The sequence below is a fragment of the Podarcis melisellensis genome, assembly GCF_964234715.1.
Source record: "Podarcis melisellensis genome assembly, chromosome: 1".
In the NCBI taxonomy this organism is placed as follows: Eukaryota; Metazoa; Chordata; class Lepidosauria; order Squamata; family Lacertidae; genus Podarcis; species Podarcis melisellensis.
In genome coordinates, this window is record NC_138528.1 from 43,748,626 (window position 1) to 43,770,366 (window position 21,741).

Here is a 21,741-nt window from a genome sequence, read left to right on the forward strand (position 1 = left end):
GGATAAGCTCTAAATGGGCCTCTGCAGGTCATGTAAGACCAGCTTCCCATTCTCTGTGTTGTCCCAAGTGCATGATCTGCCTGTATGTGCAGCAGGAGGAGAGAAACATATCCCTGTTGAGCCCAGAGGGCATCACACAGGTGCTGCACCCACACTAGGTAAAAAAAAAACAACCTACCCCCTTGGTTTCTTTCTGATTCTTATTAACCAGGTATGATTTGTCAGAGAACTTCTTTTAAACCAAAAATTTCAATCAAATAGCTTCACACATAGAGGCTAGTCTATGTGAGAATACGTGGGATGTGGGTGGTGCTGTGGTCTAAACCACTGAGCGTCTTGGGCTTGCTGACCAGAAGGTCGGTGGTTCGAATCCCTGCGTCGGGGTGAGCTCCTGTTACTCTGTTCCAGTTCCTGCCAACCTAGCAGTTCGAAAGCATGCCAGTGCAAGTAGATAAATAGGTACCACTGAGGCGGGAAGGTAAATTGTGTTTCTGTGCACTCTGGCACAGAACAAGTTATTTGATTTCCTTACTCTTTCCCCTCACCTTTGAAATCTTGAGTGCTGTATTTATCCTTAATATTGATGGTCACATAGATGGGCAATGGATTCTGTCCATCTGTCAAAGATTCCCTCTGGTCCGAAAGCCTGTGGCAATCTTTCTAATTGTGAAGGGAGGGGGGAAAAGTTACTTACAAAGCCATGGAACAGACACATACAGTAACAACTAGCAAATCATCTTAATGTTTAAACCAATGCCTAATATAAACCTAAATCATAAAATATTAAAAGTTGAATGGGATTCCTGAGCTCATCTAGTCCAATTGCTGCTCTGGGTAGGAATCTTGTGACAACAGCATCCTTGGCAGATGGACAACTGAGATCTAGTTCTAGTCATGCTGTCTGGAGCAACAGATGAACAAACCCTGTCCTGTCTTCGACAGGACAGGACAGGATATTTGTGAACAATTATCCTATATCCACATAACCTTCTCCAGGCTAAGTATACCCAGCTTTTTCAAACTGTTCCTCACAGTATTTGGATTCCAGCTTCCTCATCATACTGGTTGCCATCCTCTAAATGCAATGCAGTTTTCAAAGTCTTTCTTAAAATGTGCTGCCCAGTATTCCAGATGCTCTGACCAGTATAGAACAGAGTGGGATGATTGCTTCTTGACGGCTGGACACCGTGCTTCTGTTAATGAAGACCAACATCTTAAGATCGCCTGATTACCCCCCCCCCCTGGCCATGGGTGGCTAAATCAGACACTTTATCCCAATAGAAGTGATGGTACAACAAGCCTTAGGCTGAAATTTGTTCAGAAATGAAACCTGGCTATATGCCTGTGCTACACCCCTCACTCTGACCTCAACACATTTATTGTAAATTCTGTTGAGATATTCCAGGAAATATATGGAGATCTGGGGCGCCAGTAGCAATCCTGAGTATATGCAAACATGTCACATTAATAAGGTTATTGGGACATAGATTTGAACCGCCCCCCCCCCCAGCATTTACATTACTGACATTCCACCCTGGAATGATCATCCTATAGATATTTTAAGTGCCTACCACCCTAATAATTTAACCTTAATATTTATTGCATTAGAGTCTCCTGGGGCAATTTTCAACTACCATGTCCTGTCAGTAGAAGGATTTCCATTTGCATAACAGGAATCTCCCCCCACAATAATAATAATAATCCCCATGTGTGCCCTTCCCAGATCTACTCCAGGGGGTTGGGAGAACTCCTAGAATAGATTTTGAAATGTGGAAGAACTCCTTGCAATGAAGGAACATTTAGAAGAGTTTGGATATGATATCCCGCTTTATCACTACCCTAAGGAAAGGTTACCCAAAGTGGCTAACAATCTCCTTTCCCTTCCTCTCCCCCACAACAAACACTCTGTGAGGTGAGTGGGGCTGAGAGACTTCAGAGAAGTGTGACTAGCCCAAGGTCACCCAGCAGCTGCATGTGGAGAAGAAGGGAATCGAACCTGGTTCACCAGCTTATGAGTCCACCGCTCTTAACCACTACACCACGCTGGCTTTAATTGATGTTACATTGGATTCCACCCCTGGTACCCCTGTACCATTTGCAGTTTCCTCCAGAATTCTCATAGCAATGTTGCCCTGCATTTTTTATAATGCAGGTATTGGCAATTGTTTATAACTAAAAGAAAGATTTGTTACTGTACCCCATCATTTATCAAATACTCTATGACAAGCCCCCAGAGATCTATAAATGTTGTATTGTATCCTTCTTGTTTCCGTTGACTCAGCTGTTGATAATAATATTTGATGCGCTCCATGGTAAACATCTCCATCTTGCTCTTGGTCACTTGTTTCTTAGCCGCATTTATTTTTTCATCAAGATCTTTCTGGGACCAATAAGCATCTCTGTACAGGTGTGTCATGGCCCTGGGGAAAAATAAAACAAAATGATGTACACTTTTTATGACCTAAGCTATTAATAATAGTCATACTGTTATTGATAATAATTATGAACAATAATATTATTTGATATTACAAGGCATTGATTTTTTGATATTATAAGGCATGGGTAGGCAAACTAAGGCCCAGAGGCCGGATCCGGCCCAATCGTCTTCTAAATCTGGCCCATGGACGGTCCGGGAATCAGTGTGTTTTTACATGAGTAGAATGTGTGCTTTTATTTAAAAAGCATCTCTGGGTTATTTGTGAGGCATAGGAATTTATTCATTTTTTCTTCTTCAAAATATAGTCCCCCTCCCCACAAGGTCTGAGGGACAGTGGACCAGCCCCCTGCTGAAAAAGTTTGCTGACCCCTGTTATAAGGCATTGATATGAAATTAAAAGCGGTGTGTTGTGGCCTAAACTTTCAAGGGCAAAAAAGAAAAAGTAAGCATGCAACCACACATATATGAAACACTATATTCCACAGGTCAAAAATACGAAGTCCAGGGCTAAGAGATCAATACGTGCTGCACTTGGGTTCACACCACAGATTTGTATAAAGGCACTATGGTATTGGCAGGTGTGATCAGTATGTCATTTCTTCATTCATTAACAGTTCTAATTGATTTAAAAGACTCCACATGACAGTTCCACTTACCACGAAGTGCCAGACAAGCCAGACATGTACGTTACACAGTCTAGAAGATTTAATTTTTTTAGGCCCCTTATGCAGCCATATGTTGTTGTGAATGACCTTGTCCCACCTCCTGTTGTCATGACTGCCACCACTGGAACCTGTATGGCACATAGGCATAAGAAATCAATATACAGCTACCACAAGATGAAACATTTAGGAGGATGGAAGTTAAAACACAGCGGCTTACAATACAGTTGTTGTATTAATGGCGTACCTTCTATAGAGGTGAGAAGATGAACGGTTGCAATTTAAGGCTGCATATCTATGCATGTTTATGTGGAAGAAGGTTCCACAGAAGCCATGTTTAATGAGTTTACTCTCAGGAAAATGTGCATAGGTTTATGGCCTTAGGAACTGTAGTGTTTAATTCACTATCACAAAGGGGTTTCAAAAGAGCTAAACCCTGGAAGAATAAAGTTGGCCTACTTGACGAAGATATCTGTAACTATTTTAGCTCAGTGGAGAAACGTGTTTAGGATTAAAGCCTAAGCCATAATGACAGGTCTTGGCTAGTGTTAGTCCTGGCAAACTGCCAATTGTTAGGGCTTGCATAGCTCAAGCCCTGAGGATCAGCTGATAGCTGGGACTTGCAGAGCTCAATGCGTGTTACTTTGCAAACCTAGATAACCAGCTTGTGCTTTTTAAACCCTGATGACAGGCTGATTGGCTGTGTGGGTACCAGGAGACTTAAATATCCACTTCCCGATCACTGGCTTAAGTGATTGTAGAATGTGGCCAATCCAATTTATTTAGTTAATGTGCTTTTATCTCCCTTCAAAAAAAATTAAAAACCCCACACATTTTTAGGGCAGTGATATATGGTACATACCATTCGGTAAGCCAAGAATTAGAATATTGCATTCACAGTTGGCAGTGGGTGGCATTACCCCGTTTAGAAATTCTAAGGTGGTGAAATGATGGCCAGAGATGCTGTATACAACATAGGCAGCTACTTGTGAGATATTCCAGTCAACTGCTGGAAACAATGAATGCACCAGTACACCAAAACACCAGCACTGGACAAAAATTGCGAAACACTTGCCGGCGAGTGCTCCAGTTGGAGAACAGCCTTTACCAAAGGTGTCATGGGCTTTGAAGACACTCAAACTCAGGACACAAGGGAAAAACATGCTAAGAGGAAGGCACGCTTGGCAAATCCACACCGTGATCAACTCCCGCCTGGGAACCAATGTTCCCACTGGAAGGACGTGTGGATCCAGAACTGGCCTCCACAGTCACTTATGGACTCATTGTTAAAACTGTGTTTATGGAAGACAATGTTACTCGGCTACGAGTGATCGCCAAAGAAGAAGAAGAACATAAAATACAATGGTCTCGCAATTACAAAGGTGGAATGTGGCAAGATAATAAATTCCACAAGATAATGAATTCACCCTTAGCATAAATCAGCATCCCATTTCACATACCTCATGATCTTGCAAGTCATAATTTAGTTGAAGAACCTGCTTCAGAGCCTGAGCAACATGTCTCCTCCGTTTGTGTAAGAACTCTTCTTCCTGTGGGCATATGTCATATCCCAAGCGCACATCGAGGTCTGATGGGCAGGAACAATGACTAGGACATACACAGGCATTATATATAGATATCTTATCCAAATATATGAGAAATCTTAGGATTTTATCAAGCAGAAATATAACAGAATAGATTACTGCTTGGGACCATTCAGCATCATTTTATGGGAAATAACCATAGACAATTCGGTTATTGTCCTGCCCCAACTGTACATTGTGTTATTTGATAGATTGGCCCCTGGTCTCCATATTTAAAACTGGTCTACTTCTCACATTGTTGAGAAACTGATTAAACCTTAGTATCTATTATCAGGCATTAATGCTGAATCCTAATCCTGTTTAGGTCAATTTCAGCAGAAGGTGGAGGGGGGAAAGAGCCCCCACTTAGCTTTGTTTACTGCCATTCCATAACATTTATTTTATCTTGCTCACATTCAAACTTCTATACAGCTAAGTATTTGATCACCTGCTTTTGTAAGTTGTTTGCTGTCCACGTTATTAATAAAGTTGGGTTATTTGAGTTTATCTGGTATAGATAGACACATAGCCTAATGTGTGTTGAGGCTATTTCACACAATATCATACTGAATGCCCAGAAAAGTTTTTTAGAATACTGTTTTATTGTTTATATAACTTTTTAAATTTATAAGGATATTTTTATTTTCTGATGACTGCACATCACACATGATTTACTTTTGTTTTATTTTTCTTTTTTTCTCTTTTGTATTTTATTCTGTGAACTGTCCTGAAATCTTTTGGGGTAGGAGGGTATATAAATTTAATAAATACGGTAAATAAACAAGGTAGCTTGCCATTAAAACCGCAAGTAAAACCACAGCTTCAGTCAAAGATAATAGACACAAGTATGGCAGATACCATTCTAAACAAATCTTAAAATGAAAGCATTATTTACTTGGCAGGAAGTGGGGTGTTAGGATTGCTCTAAAACATTACCCTGTTTTGCATGTTATATTCCCTGGATTCCCTTTATAGGGCTAATAAAATGAATACAATATTCTAATCATGTTCTGGCAACTGTCATAGATCAAATGTGGTGTTTAAATACCTTTCCCCCCCTCAAAAACCCACTTGTAACTGGTTTTGTAATGGCTTTTAGTCAAATGCAATAAATGATTGATTGATTGATTGGGGGGGGAACCACATAAGAGCATACAAAATTATGAGAGGCAACTTATTTCATATTGTCACTACAAAAAATTAAGCATTAAGGATGCTTACCAGTCATCTACTTGCACGTGCAAATTGTACTTTTTCTTCTGAAAAGCAGGAAGTAAATGTCACATAGGGCAATCATAATTTAATAATACTACACAGCTAAATGACTAAACAACAACAACAACTCTCATTCCAATTGTCTGAAGTGAAGGACTAGATGTAAAAACCCCACCCTCTCTCTCACACATAGAAGTTGACTGAAGTTGTGATTAAATATTACTTCAGCACTGAAGTAATTTTCACTGTTGTGGAGAAAACTGTCCTGATTATGTGGTGAGTCACTTCACATAAACAGGCTATCATATGATAATATGGTATTCATCACATGAAGAAAAAACTCTGGAAAATGGCTCCACATAGTGGCCACAGATTGCTTAGGAACTGAATTTCTGAGAACTCTACTGTGAATGAACTTGATCTGCACCTCCTAGACTAATGCGAAGATCAGAACATAATTATTCTCAATTGTCATAATTATGGTTCTCAGACACACACACACACTGGCCACATGACCCGGAAGCTGTCTGCGGACAAACGCCGGTTCCCTTGGCCTATAGAGCGAGATTAGCGTGCAATCCCAGAGTCGGTCACGACTGGCCCAGCGGTCAGGGGCACCTTTACCTTTACACACACACACACACACACACACACACACGTGTTAAAGTGTGCATTTTTGGATACAATATATTTAGAAATTCATACATTGAAATAAATACATATTTAAATTTGGATTTTAGTACAGTTTTTAAAAACAACAACAACAAACAAACCGCAAATTGCTGGAGAAATGGGGTGAATGCACACATGCAAAACTGACTAGAAATGGCTTTATTTTTTCAACCTGAATACGGTATGTAAGCTGCTCTCCTTTTCCTGCCTCACACTAGGACACGATGCGGCTTCAGGTCAATTTCAGCCCGCAACTTGCAGCCAATTTTGCATGAATATGGCTTAGATGTGCTTCCTTATGGGGAGCAGGGTATGGCTTTAGGTCAGTGGGACCATGCATACCTGCGGCATTTACTACTTGCAGCACACCACAATACTGTTTGCTGCTGGTTAATGTTAAAATGCACTTGTGAAATCACTTACATTTACTCAGAGACTTAATCAATATATTCAGATGGGATGGAGAAACAATTTTGGTTGCCCCTCCCCCCTTCCCAAGAGAGTGCGTGCTTACTTTTTGCTGCCTTGCAAATGTGACACATACTGAGTTAATATCCCAGTTGTTGTTGTTGTTTTTTTAAAAAAACTCTGGCCCAATGGTTTCCTTCCATAGATTTAAATTTTTGTTACCTATACAAAAAAGTGTATGTGCACACATCATTTTCTCTTGGGGAGGAGGAATGCACTTGTATTTTGTTTTGTGATGTAACTGATGCCCTCTATCCCAATTTGCTTTTCAATCCATCTCATAATTCTCAACTTCTCCTTATATATTCCAACTATGTAAGGGAGTGTGGGGACCTCTGTGTGAGAGATTGCACAGGGTAGGTTTATTTGCAGCTGTGGATTGCGATTGCCCCCACCCATTTCAATGTAACAGCACCCCACTTGCGATAGCTGAGACTTGTACACTTTAAAAAAAGTTGGAGGTTGTTAGCTTTTCCTAAAATAAAATAATCCAGAAAGTTCTTGTGTCAAAGCTCAAAGGAGAAAACAGGCAGAGCGCTTGATGACAAAAAGTACTTGAAACTTGTTGCTGTACAGAAAGGTGGATGTCATCTGCCATCTTACTGCAGCCCTGCCCTAAGCAGTTAAGCTGCAGCAATGCAGCTACAGAGTCCAGAGGGCACCTCCATGGTTCCTCCTTATCACAAAGACCACTACTGAAACTATACCTGGTCTCTGGGCCACAGTTAGTTTATTATCTGAAGCATTAATCTTTGGACTCAGCCCTGGTATGAACCAAGTCTTATAAAAGTTACTATTAAAAGGGACTTAAAGGGGATGGCAAGTTCAGAAGACCCTACATTTTAATACTTGGGAGTTTGTTCGTTCATACATTCCACAAGGTAGAACAATGGAAGTGCCCAGAATGTCTTATGCCATTCCCATGTGATTCCCTAGGATTTAGAGTGGACAGAAGCAAGCTTGCTTCAAGAAGAACAAGTCGTCTCTTCAATAGGAACCTATAAAGTGCTTTCCAGAATCCTCAAGTTCTGGGGAGGCAGGTAGAATTACCTCAGGGTTTGATTGTAATGAGCCATCCTTGTTTTCCACCATAGTTGTTGCCATATCAACTCAGTCTAGGAATTATTTGCTACTGGTTTAATACTTTCAGAATGCTACTACTGAAAAATGGCACTCACCTCCACTATTGGTACTTTCTCTCCCATGGGCAGGGAATTCAACATGACAGGTAGAACATTGGTTTTGGTGCTATAAGAACAGGTAATCTGAGGAAAAGGAGAAATATTGGGTGAAACTGAATACAGCACTAAATAGGGTATGCACATGGAATGGGGTCCAGTAGCACAACATGACTTCCTCAACTCTCCTTCTCCTGTATCCCACAAACCTATTCTTTGGTTCCCTCACCATCCAGAGCAGATTTAGGGCGTGGGGAGGGAGGCATGGAGGAAATGTCCCGTAGTGCCAGCAGACCTTTTTCTGTGCATGCAACAATTTAGCTCAATCCCACCTGATCATCCCAGTCAGAAAAGCCTTGTACTGTTTTCTTCCGAAGGGAAACTTTTAGGGTTTCAATTATTGAAGTCAGTTGACTTACAGGATTATAGTGTTTCTTCTTTGGTAGCATAATGTCCATTGCCGGATCCTTGTACTTGACATAGTGGAATGTAGTGGGGCATGGCGGTATAATGAGAGCATCCGAACCCATCTTAAAACAGTGAGTGCCTTCGCAGGAACCTTTCACTGAAAGCGCAAGGTCTTTCTCTAAAGACAGGGGACAAAGCATGAAGAGAAACTTGCCATTGCATTTGTTTCCATAAAGAACAATTTTGGATGAACACAATTAATTTTAAAAGAAACCACTTGGGAAAGGGAAAGCATTAGCTCTCAAACCACTCAGCACATCAGTGTAAACATTACCATTTTGAGGAAAGTACACTGTGAAGTTCTCCAACATGTGGACTAGGATTAGTCATTAAATCAAGGATGGGTAACCTGTGGCCCTCCAGATGCTGTTGGATCTCCCATTATCCCTGGCCATTAGCCATGCTGGCTTGGGCTGAGGAGAGTTGGAGTCCAACAACACTGGAAGGGCCCCAGTTCCCTATCCCTGCTTTAAATGGATCTGACAATGTGCATCTGTCTTCACGGCTACCATGGTATTCCCAGATATTATGCTGGAAAACTAATTTCAGTCTGGAGGAAAGTGTTGCATTGTGTTCATGAACACTTGCTTGGATTAAGTGTTCTACTGACCACCAAAAGAGAATAGAAAATTATAATACTGCAAGCCTCCTTGAGATTTGCTTTTGTCTATTGTTTTTGTCCAAGCAGATAGAATTCAAGTAGATCATCTTGCTCATTAGTTGAAGAAGGGGGCAGGAAAAAGGCAGGGCGCATACCTGAGGGCTATGTTCTACCTCCACACTTGAAGGAAGCATGCTTCTGAATACCAGTTAATGTAACTGCAGAAACAGAGAGTGCCGTCGCACTCAGGTCCTGCTTGCAGGCTTCCCATTGGCAGCTGGTTGACCACTGTGAGAACAGGTTGCAGTACTGGAAGGGCCACTGGCCCAATTCAGCGGACTCTTATTAGGTAAAGGTAAAGGTACCCCTGCCCGTAAGGGCCAGTCTTGACAGACTCTAGGGTTGTGCGCCCATCTCACTCAAGACGCCGGGGGCCAGCGCTGTCCGGAGACACTTCCAGGTCACGTGGCCAGCGTGACATCGCTGCTCTGGCGAGCCAGAGCCGCACACGGAAACGCAGTTTACCTTCCCGCTAGTAAGCGGTCCCTATTTATCTACTTGCACCCGGGGGTGCTTTCGAACTGCTAGGTTGGCAGGCGCTGGGACCAAGCAACGGGAGCGCACCCCGCTGCGGGGATTCGAACCGCCGACCTTTCGATCGGCAAGCCCTAGGTGCCGAGGCTTTTAACCACAGCGCCACCCGCGTCCCGACAGACTCTTATTACCCTCTTCTTATATCCACCCTCCACTTCACACTCCTCTTTGGCATAGCAAAAACATTCTGCTCATCCCCTGCCCACAACGCAGCCAGGTTCTGGACAACCTCCTTCAAGTCACTGTATCCCATCTTTAGTACACCTCCATTTTGGAACAGCAATAATTCACTGACCTGATTGGCTGTCAGCTTGCAAGATAATGGCCAGTAATGATAGGATCAGCGCCATAATGACTGGAAAGTACCTCATAAAGCAAGGACAACTTCCCAGACAATGCTGTCCTCATTTGTTCTCCTCTATAATGTTAGTGAAATGCCCACAAAGAGGCTGGAATATTGTAATGTGCTCATAAAGATGGGCTGTACCCACTATTGAGTGAGCAGTGGTCCAACTGCCCTTCTCATGTGACTTTGCCCCACTTTTCTCTCAGCTCCTCCTTACTATCTAGTGGGTGTCCCAGGCCTGCTAAATACGCCTAGCAGGCTGAATTGCTGTTTTGAAATCTGAAACCTGGGACAGTTTGGGAAGCTGGAGCATGACATTTTCAGGCAAAAGTCAATAGGGTAAAGGAAAATGATTGCTCTACTCTAGCTTGTAATACTATAGCAGCCATTCATTCTGAACTGCAAGATCCCCCCCCCACTTTTTTATTGCTGTTCCTATGGAAATGCAGCATTGCCCTCCAATGAAAGATCACAATTTTTTCAAGTGGGGTCTATTACTTTCTTCTTGTGTTTCTCAGCTTTCAGAAAGCACTTCCATGGTGGTGAAGAGATTGAGGAAAGCAGAATTTGCTAGACTTGCTTGCATTGGGTCTGGTTTAGTCTGTATATCAGTATCAGAGCTTAATAAATCCCCTACCTTTACCACAACACAAATAAACTCACTTGATTTACGGGGCTTCTTCTGGTCCACCTCTGCTTTCAATTCACAAACCTCACGACACTGTAGCAGAAATGAGCAACAAACAAAATTAACAGGGATCAGCTGGAATTGGCAGTTTTTGTTACACTGCATGTTATACTTGAGGTTCAGCTAATTTATATCCAAATATCACTCTTGCTTGAGTACGGTTAAAAGCCAATATAGGAACCTTCAATTACTATTGGGCATTATAATTTTACACTGATCATTGTAAATTTTTGCAAACCTGTACTTACTGAAGATGTTGGATTTTAACCGTCTCAAACAACATTTAGATATCAATTGGCTGAACTCTTAGAAGACGTTGTGTAAGAAAATAGGTTACTAAAGAAGGCTGCCAAGCTGAAATGTGTTTGGCATTGGCATTCCAAAAAATCTGACTGATGAACATTAGGAAGATCATATATTAGCATTTTAGTTATCTAAAGAGCAGCATTGAAGAAGCATAAGCACAACCCATGTACTGTATAGAGGGTGTTTCATTATATCCATATTATTGTATGGTTCTCCATATGTTGTGGAAATGTTATTTTGACTTATGGTATGTTTATAGATTTATCTGCTTTAGTTATTATGTTACAGAGTTCTTATATTCATTATTCAGATTTCTGGAATTTTGTATCCTCCCCCTCTATCTTTTTTACTAGAAGCAGGTGGTCCTTAAGAGTTGTTCAGAAGCAATCCCGCTTAATGGGATCTTGAAGGACTTGATTGTTGATTTTGCGCCTTCGTTTCCTTCCTTGAAGCCTGCGTTGAGGTATAATCTTGATAACCATCGTGGAGCATATTAGTCGGTGATCTGTCCAGCAGTGGTCAGCGCTCGTCATAACCAGTGTCCCCACTGTTGAAGGACGTGTGGGTCCAGAATTGGCCTCCCCAGTCACTTACGGACTCATTGTTAAAACCGTGCTTATGGGAGACGATCTTACTCGGCTACGAGTGATCGCCAAAGAGAGAAGAGAGATCTTTTTTACTGAAAGGTTCAGCTCCATTTTTAGGTAGTAAAATTTAACACATTTGAGGCTGATGTAGCAGAGCACTCTCAGCGGTTGAGCTAGGAACCAATAGTTTCTTAGATCACACAGGTATTATCAGCATTGATAAATTGCAGAAATAAAAAATTACCACTAGGACGCCATTTGTTATGATGGTTTCAGGTGGGCCAGGCCTAGGAAACAAATATAAGAGTATAGGTACAGGGCAAACAAAAGTTTCTTTCCAGTCTGATCCTAAATAATGGGCACCCTTCAAAGAAAATGCAACAGATTCATTTACCCTAGAGTTTTAACACTGCTTTAGCTTCCATGAACCTAAATTGTAACCCAATTCTTACTTTTAAGTTGCAATATGGTTGCTGCCTCTTGAGGGCTCCAGCATACACTAGTCTGGTAAATGTAGGCATGAACAGCAAAACAATACAGCAGAGGTGGATGGGCAATACTTGTGCTGCTTCCCATCCAGATTCCTTACATTTTCAGGATCAAGCCCTTCCCATATGGCTCCATTTCACATAAAGTCAATGACAGTCAATTATAACTTTTCTGGAGGTTTGATGTCTTAGAAATCTATTTTTATTAATCATGGAATTCTTAAAGGGTAAAATTGCCCAGATCAACTGAATTCTGACTTTGTGCCTGCACAGATAATTCTTAACCAATCTGACGGTCGGTGCTGATCACCTCTTTGGGAGGGAGAGAAAAGGTCATTTGGGTCCAGTATCCTTCAAGCAAGAGATCAGCACCAACCATCTGTTTATAGGAGATGGAAGTGAGGCATCCTTCCCCGTGTGAGAAAGAGGGGGGGGGCGGGGAAACGAAGGGAACATTTGCAAGCAATATTCATGTTGGTGATAATAATGTTGTGAGTAAAGCTGAAACCTACTAGCGACAACTATGTTTTCAACCAAACAGTTTTGCTCAGTTTGCTCACCAAATTTTCCATTTTTATCCAACTAATTCAGCAGCATTGTATACATTTATATCCCACCTTTCTTCCATCACACAACTCAAGGGGACATGTATCAGATTCTCAGGTAATGCTGACCAGACTCAAACCTTCTTAACTTCAATTATCATATTCTTCTAGATCTAATAAATCTGTGTTCTCCAATAATATCCAGTCACTCAGCCAGCAGAGGCAGGATGCCTCATAGTACAATTTCAAATCTGGCAGCGAGAATCCACCTCTTTCCTTTGTATATGTAAATAGTTTGTATTTAATTCTTGGTGTGCCCCCCCCCCCGTGTTAAACTTCAATAATGTTTTTTGCCAATCTTTGAATTCTCCCACCTCACTGTTAACTGGGATTGTTTGAAATAAAAACAACATTTTAGGTAGCACATTCATCTTTACAGCAGATATTCTTCCTGCTTCTTAACTTCAGTAAGGTCGTTCTATAGTATGCTTTTGAGTTAATACATAGAACACTTTTGTCCTAACATTTCTCAACAAAATTTATTTATTGTCTTTGAAATAAATGCACATTTTATTTTTTGTATTTTAAAAGCAAAAGCAATGTAGAAAATTTAAGCGTTTAACATACTTACGCAGGTTCCACCAAAAATTCAATTTCCAGCTCTTCTTGTTTCTATTTCCAAGAAGAAAGAAAAGGAAAAAGAAGAAATGGTTGCACACAATTCCTTTCTTTCTGAAATTAAAATTAACACATTGCAGAGTTGCTGGGGTAAACACATAGGAACATAGGGTGCTGCCTTATAGTGAGTCAGACCATTGGCTCATCCAGCTCAATATTGGCTATACTGTGATTTGCCGCCTCACATAGAATCCCTTGATCCTTTGTTCTTCTTAATGGCTCATCACCCAAGCCTATCACCTCAACACAGAAATATTAGCCTAGCTTAATTAGCTTTTAATTCTTGCTGATTCCAGGGGAGTAAAAGTGTCTAGCATATGTCCAATACACATGAGTCTGGCACAAAGTCTTAACACTCCAAGCATTGATTAAAATTGAACACTAGCTTGATCCAGACAGAATGATGGTGGTGATAATATTTATACTCTACCCATCTGGCTGTGTTTCGCCATCCACTCTGAGCAGCTTACAAAACATTTAAAAAACACATAGTAAAACATTATAGAGGTCTAGTGCCCACAAATTCACAACAGTATCTTGTTCTTACAAGCCATCTTGGTGTTCAGATCTCACCTGTGGTTCAGACTTAAAATACATGAGAACTCTTTCACCAAGTGGAAGCCGAGCAACATCAAAGGATATAGTGAAGAGGAGCTCATCTGGAGTGAAAAGATCTTCGTCAAAGACAGACATCTCTAACAAATTCTGTGAGAATCAGTTAAAATATATTAGATGCAGGATATAATCTGTGTCTATAAAAGCAGCCTGCATCTGCCCCACCTGCAAATAAACCATGTCTCTCCCACATCGTTCTGTACAGCGACATCAGGCACTATAACTACAATGGTAGGACTTCACCCCAAAGCTACAGTTTTCCGTTGTCTCCCAAGACAGATGCCAACCATAAGAGCAGTGAGGTGCTTGGAATCGTTTTCTAAGTCTGGAGTGGGAAACCTTTTTTCACTCTCAGGGTGTCATTCACTTCTGGGCAACCTTCCAAAGGATGGGCTAGTGATGGGCAGTGTCCGAGGCAACAGTGGACAAACCAATAAATGCAATATGTACTCTAGTTTCTCCACAAATATGTACTCTAGTTTCTCCACAAATTCCATCCTCCATTTAGGCAAAGAAGAAGCGTTATGGGCAGCAGTGTCCAGTTGTGTGGCAATGTAGATGAGACTTCATTGCTTCCCTGGCTTTTGAACACAGCACATGACTGGAGATTACTGGAGGAACAGGGGCAAGGCGAGAGAGAGCTCAGTTCTGTGCAACACAGCCAATCTTACACAATTAACCGTTATTGTCAGGGACTGGACATCGGAGGAATGGTGCACTTCCCAGAGAAGAGGGAGACAATCTAGATTTACAAGAGTGGTTTGCTGAAGGTCATAATTCAGAGGTTGCAGAGGGAAGAAGCTGGGAAATATTGGGAGAGAAGCAGGAAGAAGAAGAAGCACCATCAGGGAGAGACAGCTGACAGACTCAGTGTCTTTAGAAAGCATTCCAGATCCCCCCTCTCCCAGGACCCGGCGGGCATGGAAAGTAGGAGAACAGAAAGCTCAGAGGCAGAAAGCACAGATCAGCCGACGCAGGGATGATGTATAATAGGAGAGATGGAGGGGATAGGGATTTTACTCAGAGCAATGCCATTATCTAAGAGGCAACGTCCTGCATCTCTGTGAATATTGAATAAAGAGCTTCTTGGTTTTTCCCCCATTACTGGCAGCCTGCCCTGAGGGAGGAGGGTTGGATTCCCTGAAGCCTGTCATTATGTATCTGCACAGTGCTGAGTTCCCCACACCTTGCCCCATCCCTCCAGTGATGCCTTGCACAAACACAATAGCAGTCAGTAGGGTGCCATGGGTGGGGCTGCATTGCTCTCCCATCTTCCCAATGCCATGCCTGCTGCCAGTACCAAAGGGGGGGGGGGATGGCAAGACAACCAGGAGCTCAGGATGGTGCAGGCTGGGCAACGGAGCCAAGTGGAGGTTGTCAGTGTTGCACCCACAACATGCCAAGCTCCACTGCCCCTGCCCCTCCCAGTCCTGGCAGCAGCGTGTTGTGTTGGGGAGACAGGAGAGCAATGCAGCCTTGCTTGCATTGCCCTACTGATGGATACTGCACGTCCACATGTATGCAGATGTCTTGCAATCAAAAACAGGCAAAGGATCCTGTATACAGTGGTACCTTGGTTTACGAACTTAATCTGTTCTGGAAGTCCGTTCTTAAACCAAAGTGTTCTTAAACCAAGGCATGCTTTCCCATAGCAGCAGGGGACTCAATTTACAAATGGAACACTCAACAGGAAGCGAAACATGTTTTGCTTCCAAGGCAAAGTTCACAAACCAAAACACCACCTTCCGGGTTTGCAGCGTTCTTTAGCCAAGTTGTTCATAAACTAAGCTGTTCTTAAACCAAGGTACCACCGTATTAGGAGCAGGAGAAGAATGCACATGTGATGGTATTATCTTGTTGAAAAAGCCAGCTCAGAACAGTGCACAACTGAAAGGGAAATAGCTCAATTTCTCACCTTGACTTGGTTTTGAATCCTATAATAAAACGTTTCATTCCAAACAGGGTTCTTGCTATTATTAACAGTTTTGGTCCGCACTTTTTCACATGAAGATGTAGGTAACCAGAGGGTCACGTAACAGTCAGACTGGCTTACTGTGTAAAAGAAGGATAGCATAGTAAGTAGTGTTGTCAGCATTTGTTGTCCCTTTCAATGCACTTTGTTCTGGAGCCACTAGCACAGAAATCTGATTCTTTCCTCTCACAAGTTTCTATTTCTTCATTACAAACTGCAAAGCTTGCATTTTGTCCATATCCTCACTGCGTGGTAGTAACTCAGAAGTGACAGAGAAAAAGGGATTGGTTGAGACTCCTTTCCAATATTTGCCAAAACATGGTTTGGAAATCAGGGCGAATTCACCTTAAATGGTTTAGCTAAAGTGAGATCACTTTGGCACACATCTCAAACCCCACTCCTGTCATTGAATGAAACCATTCAACAATTTTCTAATTATGTTGCTGAAACTCATAGCTGCCTAGTTCAGAACACAAATTTGTGAGCTTATTAGATATAATATGAATTGAACTGCAGACAGCTACCCCAGATAACAATTTAAATAAATCTCTACACGGTGACCAATTGGTGTATGTTATTCCGTTTTCATTGGCCTTGACAATAAGAAAGTGTTACATTTTACAGTGTGCAGTCCTGGTTTATGTTGTTGGGTGGGTAATTCAAATAGAGGCAACACTGGCTACATTTGGATGTCATGGTAAACCATGGTTTCAGATTGGCTTGCCTCAAACAACATTATGATGTTTCAGATTCATTTACATCAACCCCCGTTAGTTGATTTGCAAATTAAAGGACAAACTGTGGTTAAACAAAAACAGAAACAAACGCTTCTAGACTTCTCCTTACAGCAATACTGAAGAAGACATGAGACAGAAGGACCACACAAGGCTCATGGCATCTCATCTCAGTTCAGTTATTATGATAATGTGGCCACATTATATAAAGCAATGTAGGAAGCTTTATGACAGTTTTGTTGTATCCACCCTAACATTAATGCCAAGCTACTTAAACCACCATCACAGAAACATAAACCATTAATTTGGGAACACCCAAAACAAAAAGGTATGCAAATAAACCAACTGCAACTCCTGTTCATATGACCATTTCCAATATATTGACAAATACATTTGTTGCAAATCTATTCAGAAGTTCCTAAACTGTATTTATGTGGGTGGCGGAGGGGGGGTGTTGCATGTCAGCCTTTCATATGGGAAAGTCTGAAGAGGGGTTGTAAGTAGGAATGTAAGGGAATTTTAATGAAAACAAACATTGGAAAACAGACTGCATATTTGTTTGCTTATTTGTCCCCTGTCCAGAACAGAAATAAATCCTACAGATACAATTGATATTTGCAGCTGCTGCTGTTTTCGGTCCACAAATGTAATTGGTTACAACCCCTTCCAATTTGCATTGTGTTTCCTTTGTGCTGAAATGAATGGGGTGGAATAAGATCCAACACACATTTAAAGCATTTGACTTCCCCCAAAGAATCTTGGGAACTGTAGCTTCCACTTCACAGAGCTATAGTTCCCAGTACCCTTGACAAACTATAGTGTGGATGATTTTGCCACAGAGGACAGTGAGACAAATAACAGAAGACAAACTGCAGCAGAATGGAAAACAGTGCTGCATGTTAAAGGGGTCTTGAGGGGAGGCATTGGCCATACACCAAGAGGTTATCATTGCTCTCCCCTCCAGAGACAGCCCAATCCCCACACATTCTGGATAACCCTGAAATCTCCCAGATCCCTGGCTGGGGACTGGGAAGGATAAATGCCCAATGCCTGAGCCAAGGTCTCCCTACATCTGAAACTTAATAAAGTTGTGGCCAATTTTAATCCCATAGCACATTGTCTTGAGTCATTATTCTGCTTGGGGGTCGCCTGGGGTTGGGGGGACTCCACCTGTCCAGGCAATTCCTGAATGTGACTTTGGTAATGTTCTCTAGCCAGTGGCATAGTGTGGGTTGTCAGCACCCGGGGCAAGGCAAGTAATTTGCGCCTCCTAACTGAGAGAGAGTGAGTGAGCCAGGTAGGGGCAGAGAGCTGCGAGTGCGAGCGCATCCCCCCCAGATGTTGCGCCCGATGCAGCCGCCCCCCCCCCCGCACCAACACGCTACGCCACTGTCTCTAGCTGGAACATTATTTCTATCGCCAGTCCACAAATAGCAAACTAGGTTCACTGGTATTCAACATGTGATTGTAGGCGCCATCAAGCCAGCAAATATGCCTTTGTGCTATCTCAATCCACCTGTGCAACCTGTTTGTATAACCTTTTTTATTTGTGGTTATATCATGCTGTCCTATGCACATTGTTCCCTGTGAACTACTATTTTATTTCAGAAACCTGAAGTAAATTATAAAGACAGTAGCAATGTTCAGATGTTTGCCTAATGCATGAAGAGTTTGTCGGAAATCAAGCCTTTATCAGGAGAAACTGGCAACTCTCCCAGGCACCCGGCATGATTCCCTGTTGACCTCCCTGGCTGCATTCCCCAGCAAGTTCCAGGCGAGGTCTCGATAGGCGATTCTTCTCAAACGTGAGAAGAACACACCCCTCCTCTTTCCTGCCCCCCCTGGCAGGGGAAAGAGATAGACAGAAACGTATTTACATGCCTTTATTTCTGTCTTTGCAGCATTACAAAAAACATGACTGCTCTCTTCAAGCTCCAGCAGTGTAGTGACAAACACTTCCTGCACTTCCTGGACAGGAACAAACGGAAGAGCTCATATTACACTCTGAGTTAATTCCGGTGCTTCGCACTGTGAATTGACTGTCCCTCTGTTTCCCACGGACAGTCCCAACATTCCCATTATGTTTTGCTTTCAAGCTAGCAGTTTGCAGCTGCATTGCTTCAATATCGTAACAGAGTTATGCTAGGGGTGGGGACAGAATTCACATGCAAGGTCCACCTCCGATGTATTGTGACACACTAACTGCTCTTTTGGATCTTCTGCGCAATTAGCTCAAATGTCTGAAAAGGGTTTTTCAATATGTTTGACTGAATTTGCTTGGAAATTCTCCCTGATAAGCCAGGGTTCTCACTTGTGTGTCCTTAAGCACATTCAACTCAAAACCGAGTGCTCACTAATGGTTCTTCCTCATCCTTAGAAAAATGTGACAAGTGGAGTGCCACAGGGTTTTGTCCTGGGCCTGCCGTTGTTTAACATCTTAATAAACAACATGGACAAAGGAATTGAGAGGACATCAAACTGGGAGGGGTAGCTAATGTTGCAGAAGATGGAACCAGAAGATTGGAGAACTGGGCCCAAACTAATAAAATGAATTTCAAAAGGGACAAATGCATGGTTCTAGATTTAGGCTGGAAGAACCAGCTGTACAAATATAAATGGGGGATACCTGACTTTCCAGTAATACATGTGAAAAGGACCTAGGGGTCTTAGTATACCACAAGCTTAACATGAGTCAACAGTGTGATGCAGCAGCAGCAACAAAACAAAGACAAAAAAACCCCAATGTTATCTGAGGCTGCATCAACAGAATGGCCCAATAAAAGGAATAGCACTGTTCTAGTCTGCTTTGGTCAGACCACACCTGGAGTACTGTATCCAGTTCTGGGTACCACAATTTAAGAAGGATGTTGACCAGCTGGAACATGTGCAGAGGACGGCAACCAAAATGATCAAGGGTCTGGAAATCAAGCTTTAGAAGGAGCACTTGAAGGAATTGGGTATGCTTAGCCTGGAAAAGAGGAGACTGAGAGGAGATATATAGCCATCTTCAAATATCTCAAGAGCTGTCACATGGAAGAGGGAACAAGCTTGTTTTCTCCTGCTCTGGAGGGTAGGACTTGAACTAATGGCTTCAAGTTATAAGAAAGGAGATTCCATCTAAACTTCAGGAAGAACTTTCTGTCATTAAGAGCTGTTTGACAGTGGAACAGTCTCCCACAGGAGGTGGTGGACTCTCCTTCCTTGGAGGTTTTTAAGCAGAGGTTGGATGGTCATTCACCATGCAGAAGATTTCTGCAAAGCAGCGAGTTGGGTTAGATGATTTTCAGGGTCCCTTCCAACTCCACGTTCTATGGGGCAGCATTCAACTAAATTATTCTACATGGGCATTGCCCTCACGCAAGTGATGTCACATTTATAAACTGGTACTCCATGCATAGAGTCCTCCTTTTGGTGTCAATGGCTCCCAGGGACATGCAGAACTGGATTGAATATCTCCATATGATTGGGCTGAACATTGTGTGATGCACTACCTCCTGGATGCAGGCTTCTGGTGACTTCTCCATAAGGGCAGGAGGAAACAAAGCCCATAATTACCACTTTAGGTTATTTGAGATTGACATCTCAGATATCCCTTAGATCTGTGGGTTATGTGACAGTTCACTACTCCATAAAGCAGGGCGGGCTTCAGGTCCACATTAGTACAGTGGTCAGTATTCATGCCTGTCATATAGGTGGCTAGAGATTGATTTATTCATGGAGAGCCCCTCTCTTGAGATAGAGGACATAGCCTAATGGCACTTGTGCTTTGCATGCACAATTCCTCAGGTTCAATTTGTAACATCTTCAGTTAAAAGAAAGATTAGGTTGCAGGTGATGGAAAAGGCCTTTGCTTAAGACACTGGTAAGGATGGAAGGATCTGCCAATACCTGTTATTTCAGTTTCTCGTTCTCCCAATCCTAAAACTTGACCTTCCCATTTCTGCTGCAATTTGCAGTTTTTAAAAAGATGCTTAGGAAAATTCTTTAGCATTTTAGTGTGAATTTCTCCTAATAAACATGTTTTTGTACACAGTTTTGACTAATGTAAGCATTTTGGCAAGCAATTTCTACTACTATAATGTTGTTTTGTCTGCCATTTTCACTAATGGCACAAAATAGATAAGTGTGAATTTTGAAGGCTGTTTGATAAATTCAGCTTTAAATCTGAATGGCATTGAATTTCTTCTCCATCCTTAGACTGGAGAACTGTTGCCAGTCAGATTAGATAATACTGGCCTGGACATGACCTGATATAAGTTCTCTGAGGAAAAGTGATTGTTAGAATATCTGAGGGCTCTTTCTCCTTTACTAAGGAACCTCCATATATTAAAGAGACCAATTTGGTGGACATTTCAAATAAACTTGGGGACTACTCAAATGCCTTTAGCATCACCATATGGCATCGACCTGTTTGTGATTAATGGTGCAATCCTATGCATGCCAACTCAGAAATAAGCCCCATTAAATTCAATGGGATTTACTCTTAGGCAAATGTGTAGAGGTTGCAGCCTACGCCAAAACAATCCCTACCACTCTGCTCCCCCCCCCCCCCGTTCCATATTTTCACCAGATCTTTTGCAAGGCAAACCAGGCAAACCAGTTTATTCTCCTGTTCTCCTTTCCACCCACAAACAGTGCAAATAGTTATCTTACCCAACTTAAGAGTTTATGAGCAAGCCATACATGGGCACTGATATAAATCCAGTTTCCTATGCAATTTATCTTGTCAGCTATGAACTCCTGCAGCGCATATGAAGCTAGATGTGCAAACTATCAAGAGTGAGTGAACTTTAAAAGCAACATGAAACAGGAAAGGAAGAACACTCACAGATATCAGCTTGGCGAAGATTTCTCATTCGTATGACTCTTACAGTAAGCAAGTTGCAAGGAAATTCTTCCAGCTG

The 21,741-nt window shown here is 42.1% G+C and overlaps 1 protein-coding gene and 1 long non-coding RNA gene across 2 annotated transcripts in view; one reads left to right on the forward strand and one right to left on the reverse strand.

The window, feature by feature from the left end:
* The window catches only part of LOC309358136, a 322,055-nt gene that overhangs the window by 125,131 nt on the left and 175,183 nt on the right, over nt 1-21,741 (forward strand). The gene's annotated exons all lie outside the window — the stretch shown is intronic.
* The window catches only part of LOC309357576 (cytosolic phospholipase A2 epsilon-like), a 39,148-nt gene that overhangs the window by 9,662 nt on the left and 7,745 nt on the right, over nt 1-21,741 (reverse strand). Inside the window, exons 3-15 of the mRNA XM_081889816.1 lie at nt 21,666-21,738; nt 16,047-16,183; nt 14,090-14,221; nt 13,470-13,510; nt 12,050-12,092; nt 10,888-10,945; nt 8,635-8,801; nt 8,216-8,302; nt 5,904-5,941; nt 4,560-4,707; nt 3,094-3,230; nt 2,198-2,420; nt 546-660 (exon numbers count right to left, since the gene is read on the reverse strand). Coding sequence (XP_081745942.1) covers nt 546-660; nt 2,198-2,420; nt 3,094-3,230; nt 4,560-4,707; nt 5,904-5,941; nt 8,216-8,302; nt 8,635-8,801; nt 10,888-10,945; nt 12,050-12,092; nt 13,470-13,510; nt 14,090-14,221; nt 16,047-16,183; nt 21,666-21,738 — 1,399 coding nt within the window. The remainder of the gene's footprint in view (nt 1-545; nt 661-2,197; nt 2,421-3,093; nt 3,231-4,559; nt 4,708-5,903; nt 5,942-8,215; nt 8,303-8,634; nt 8,802-10,887; nt 10,946-12,049; nt 12,093-13,469; nt 13,511-14,089; nt 14,222-16,046; nt 16,184-21,665; nt 21,739-21,741) is intronic.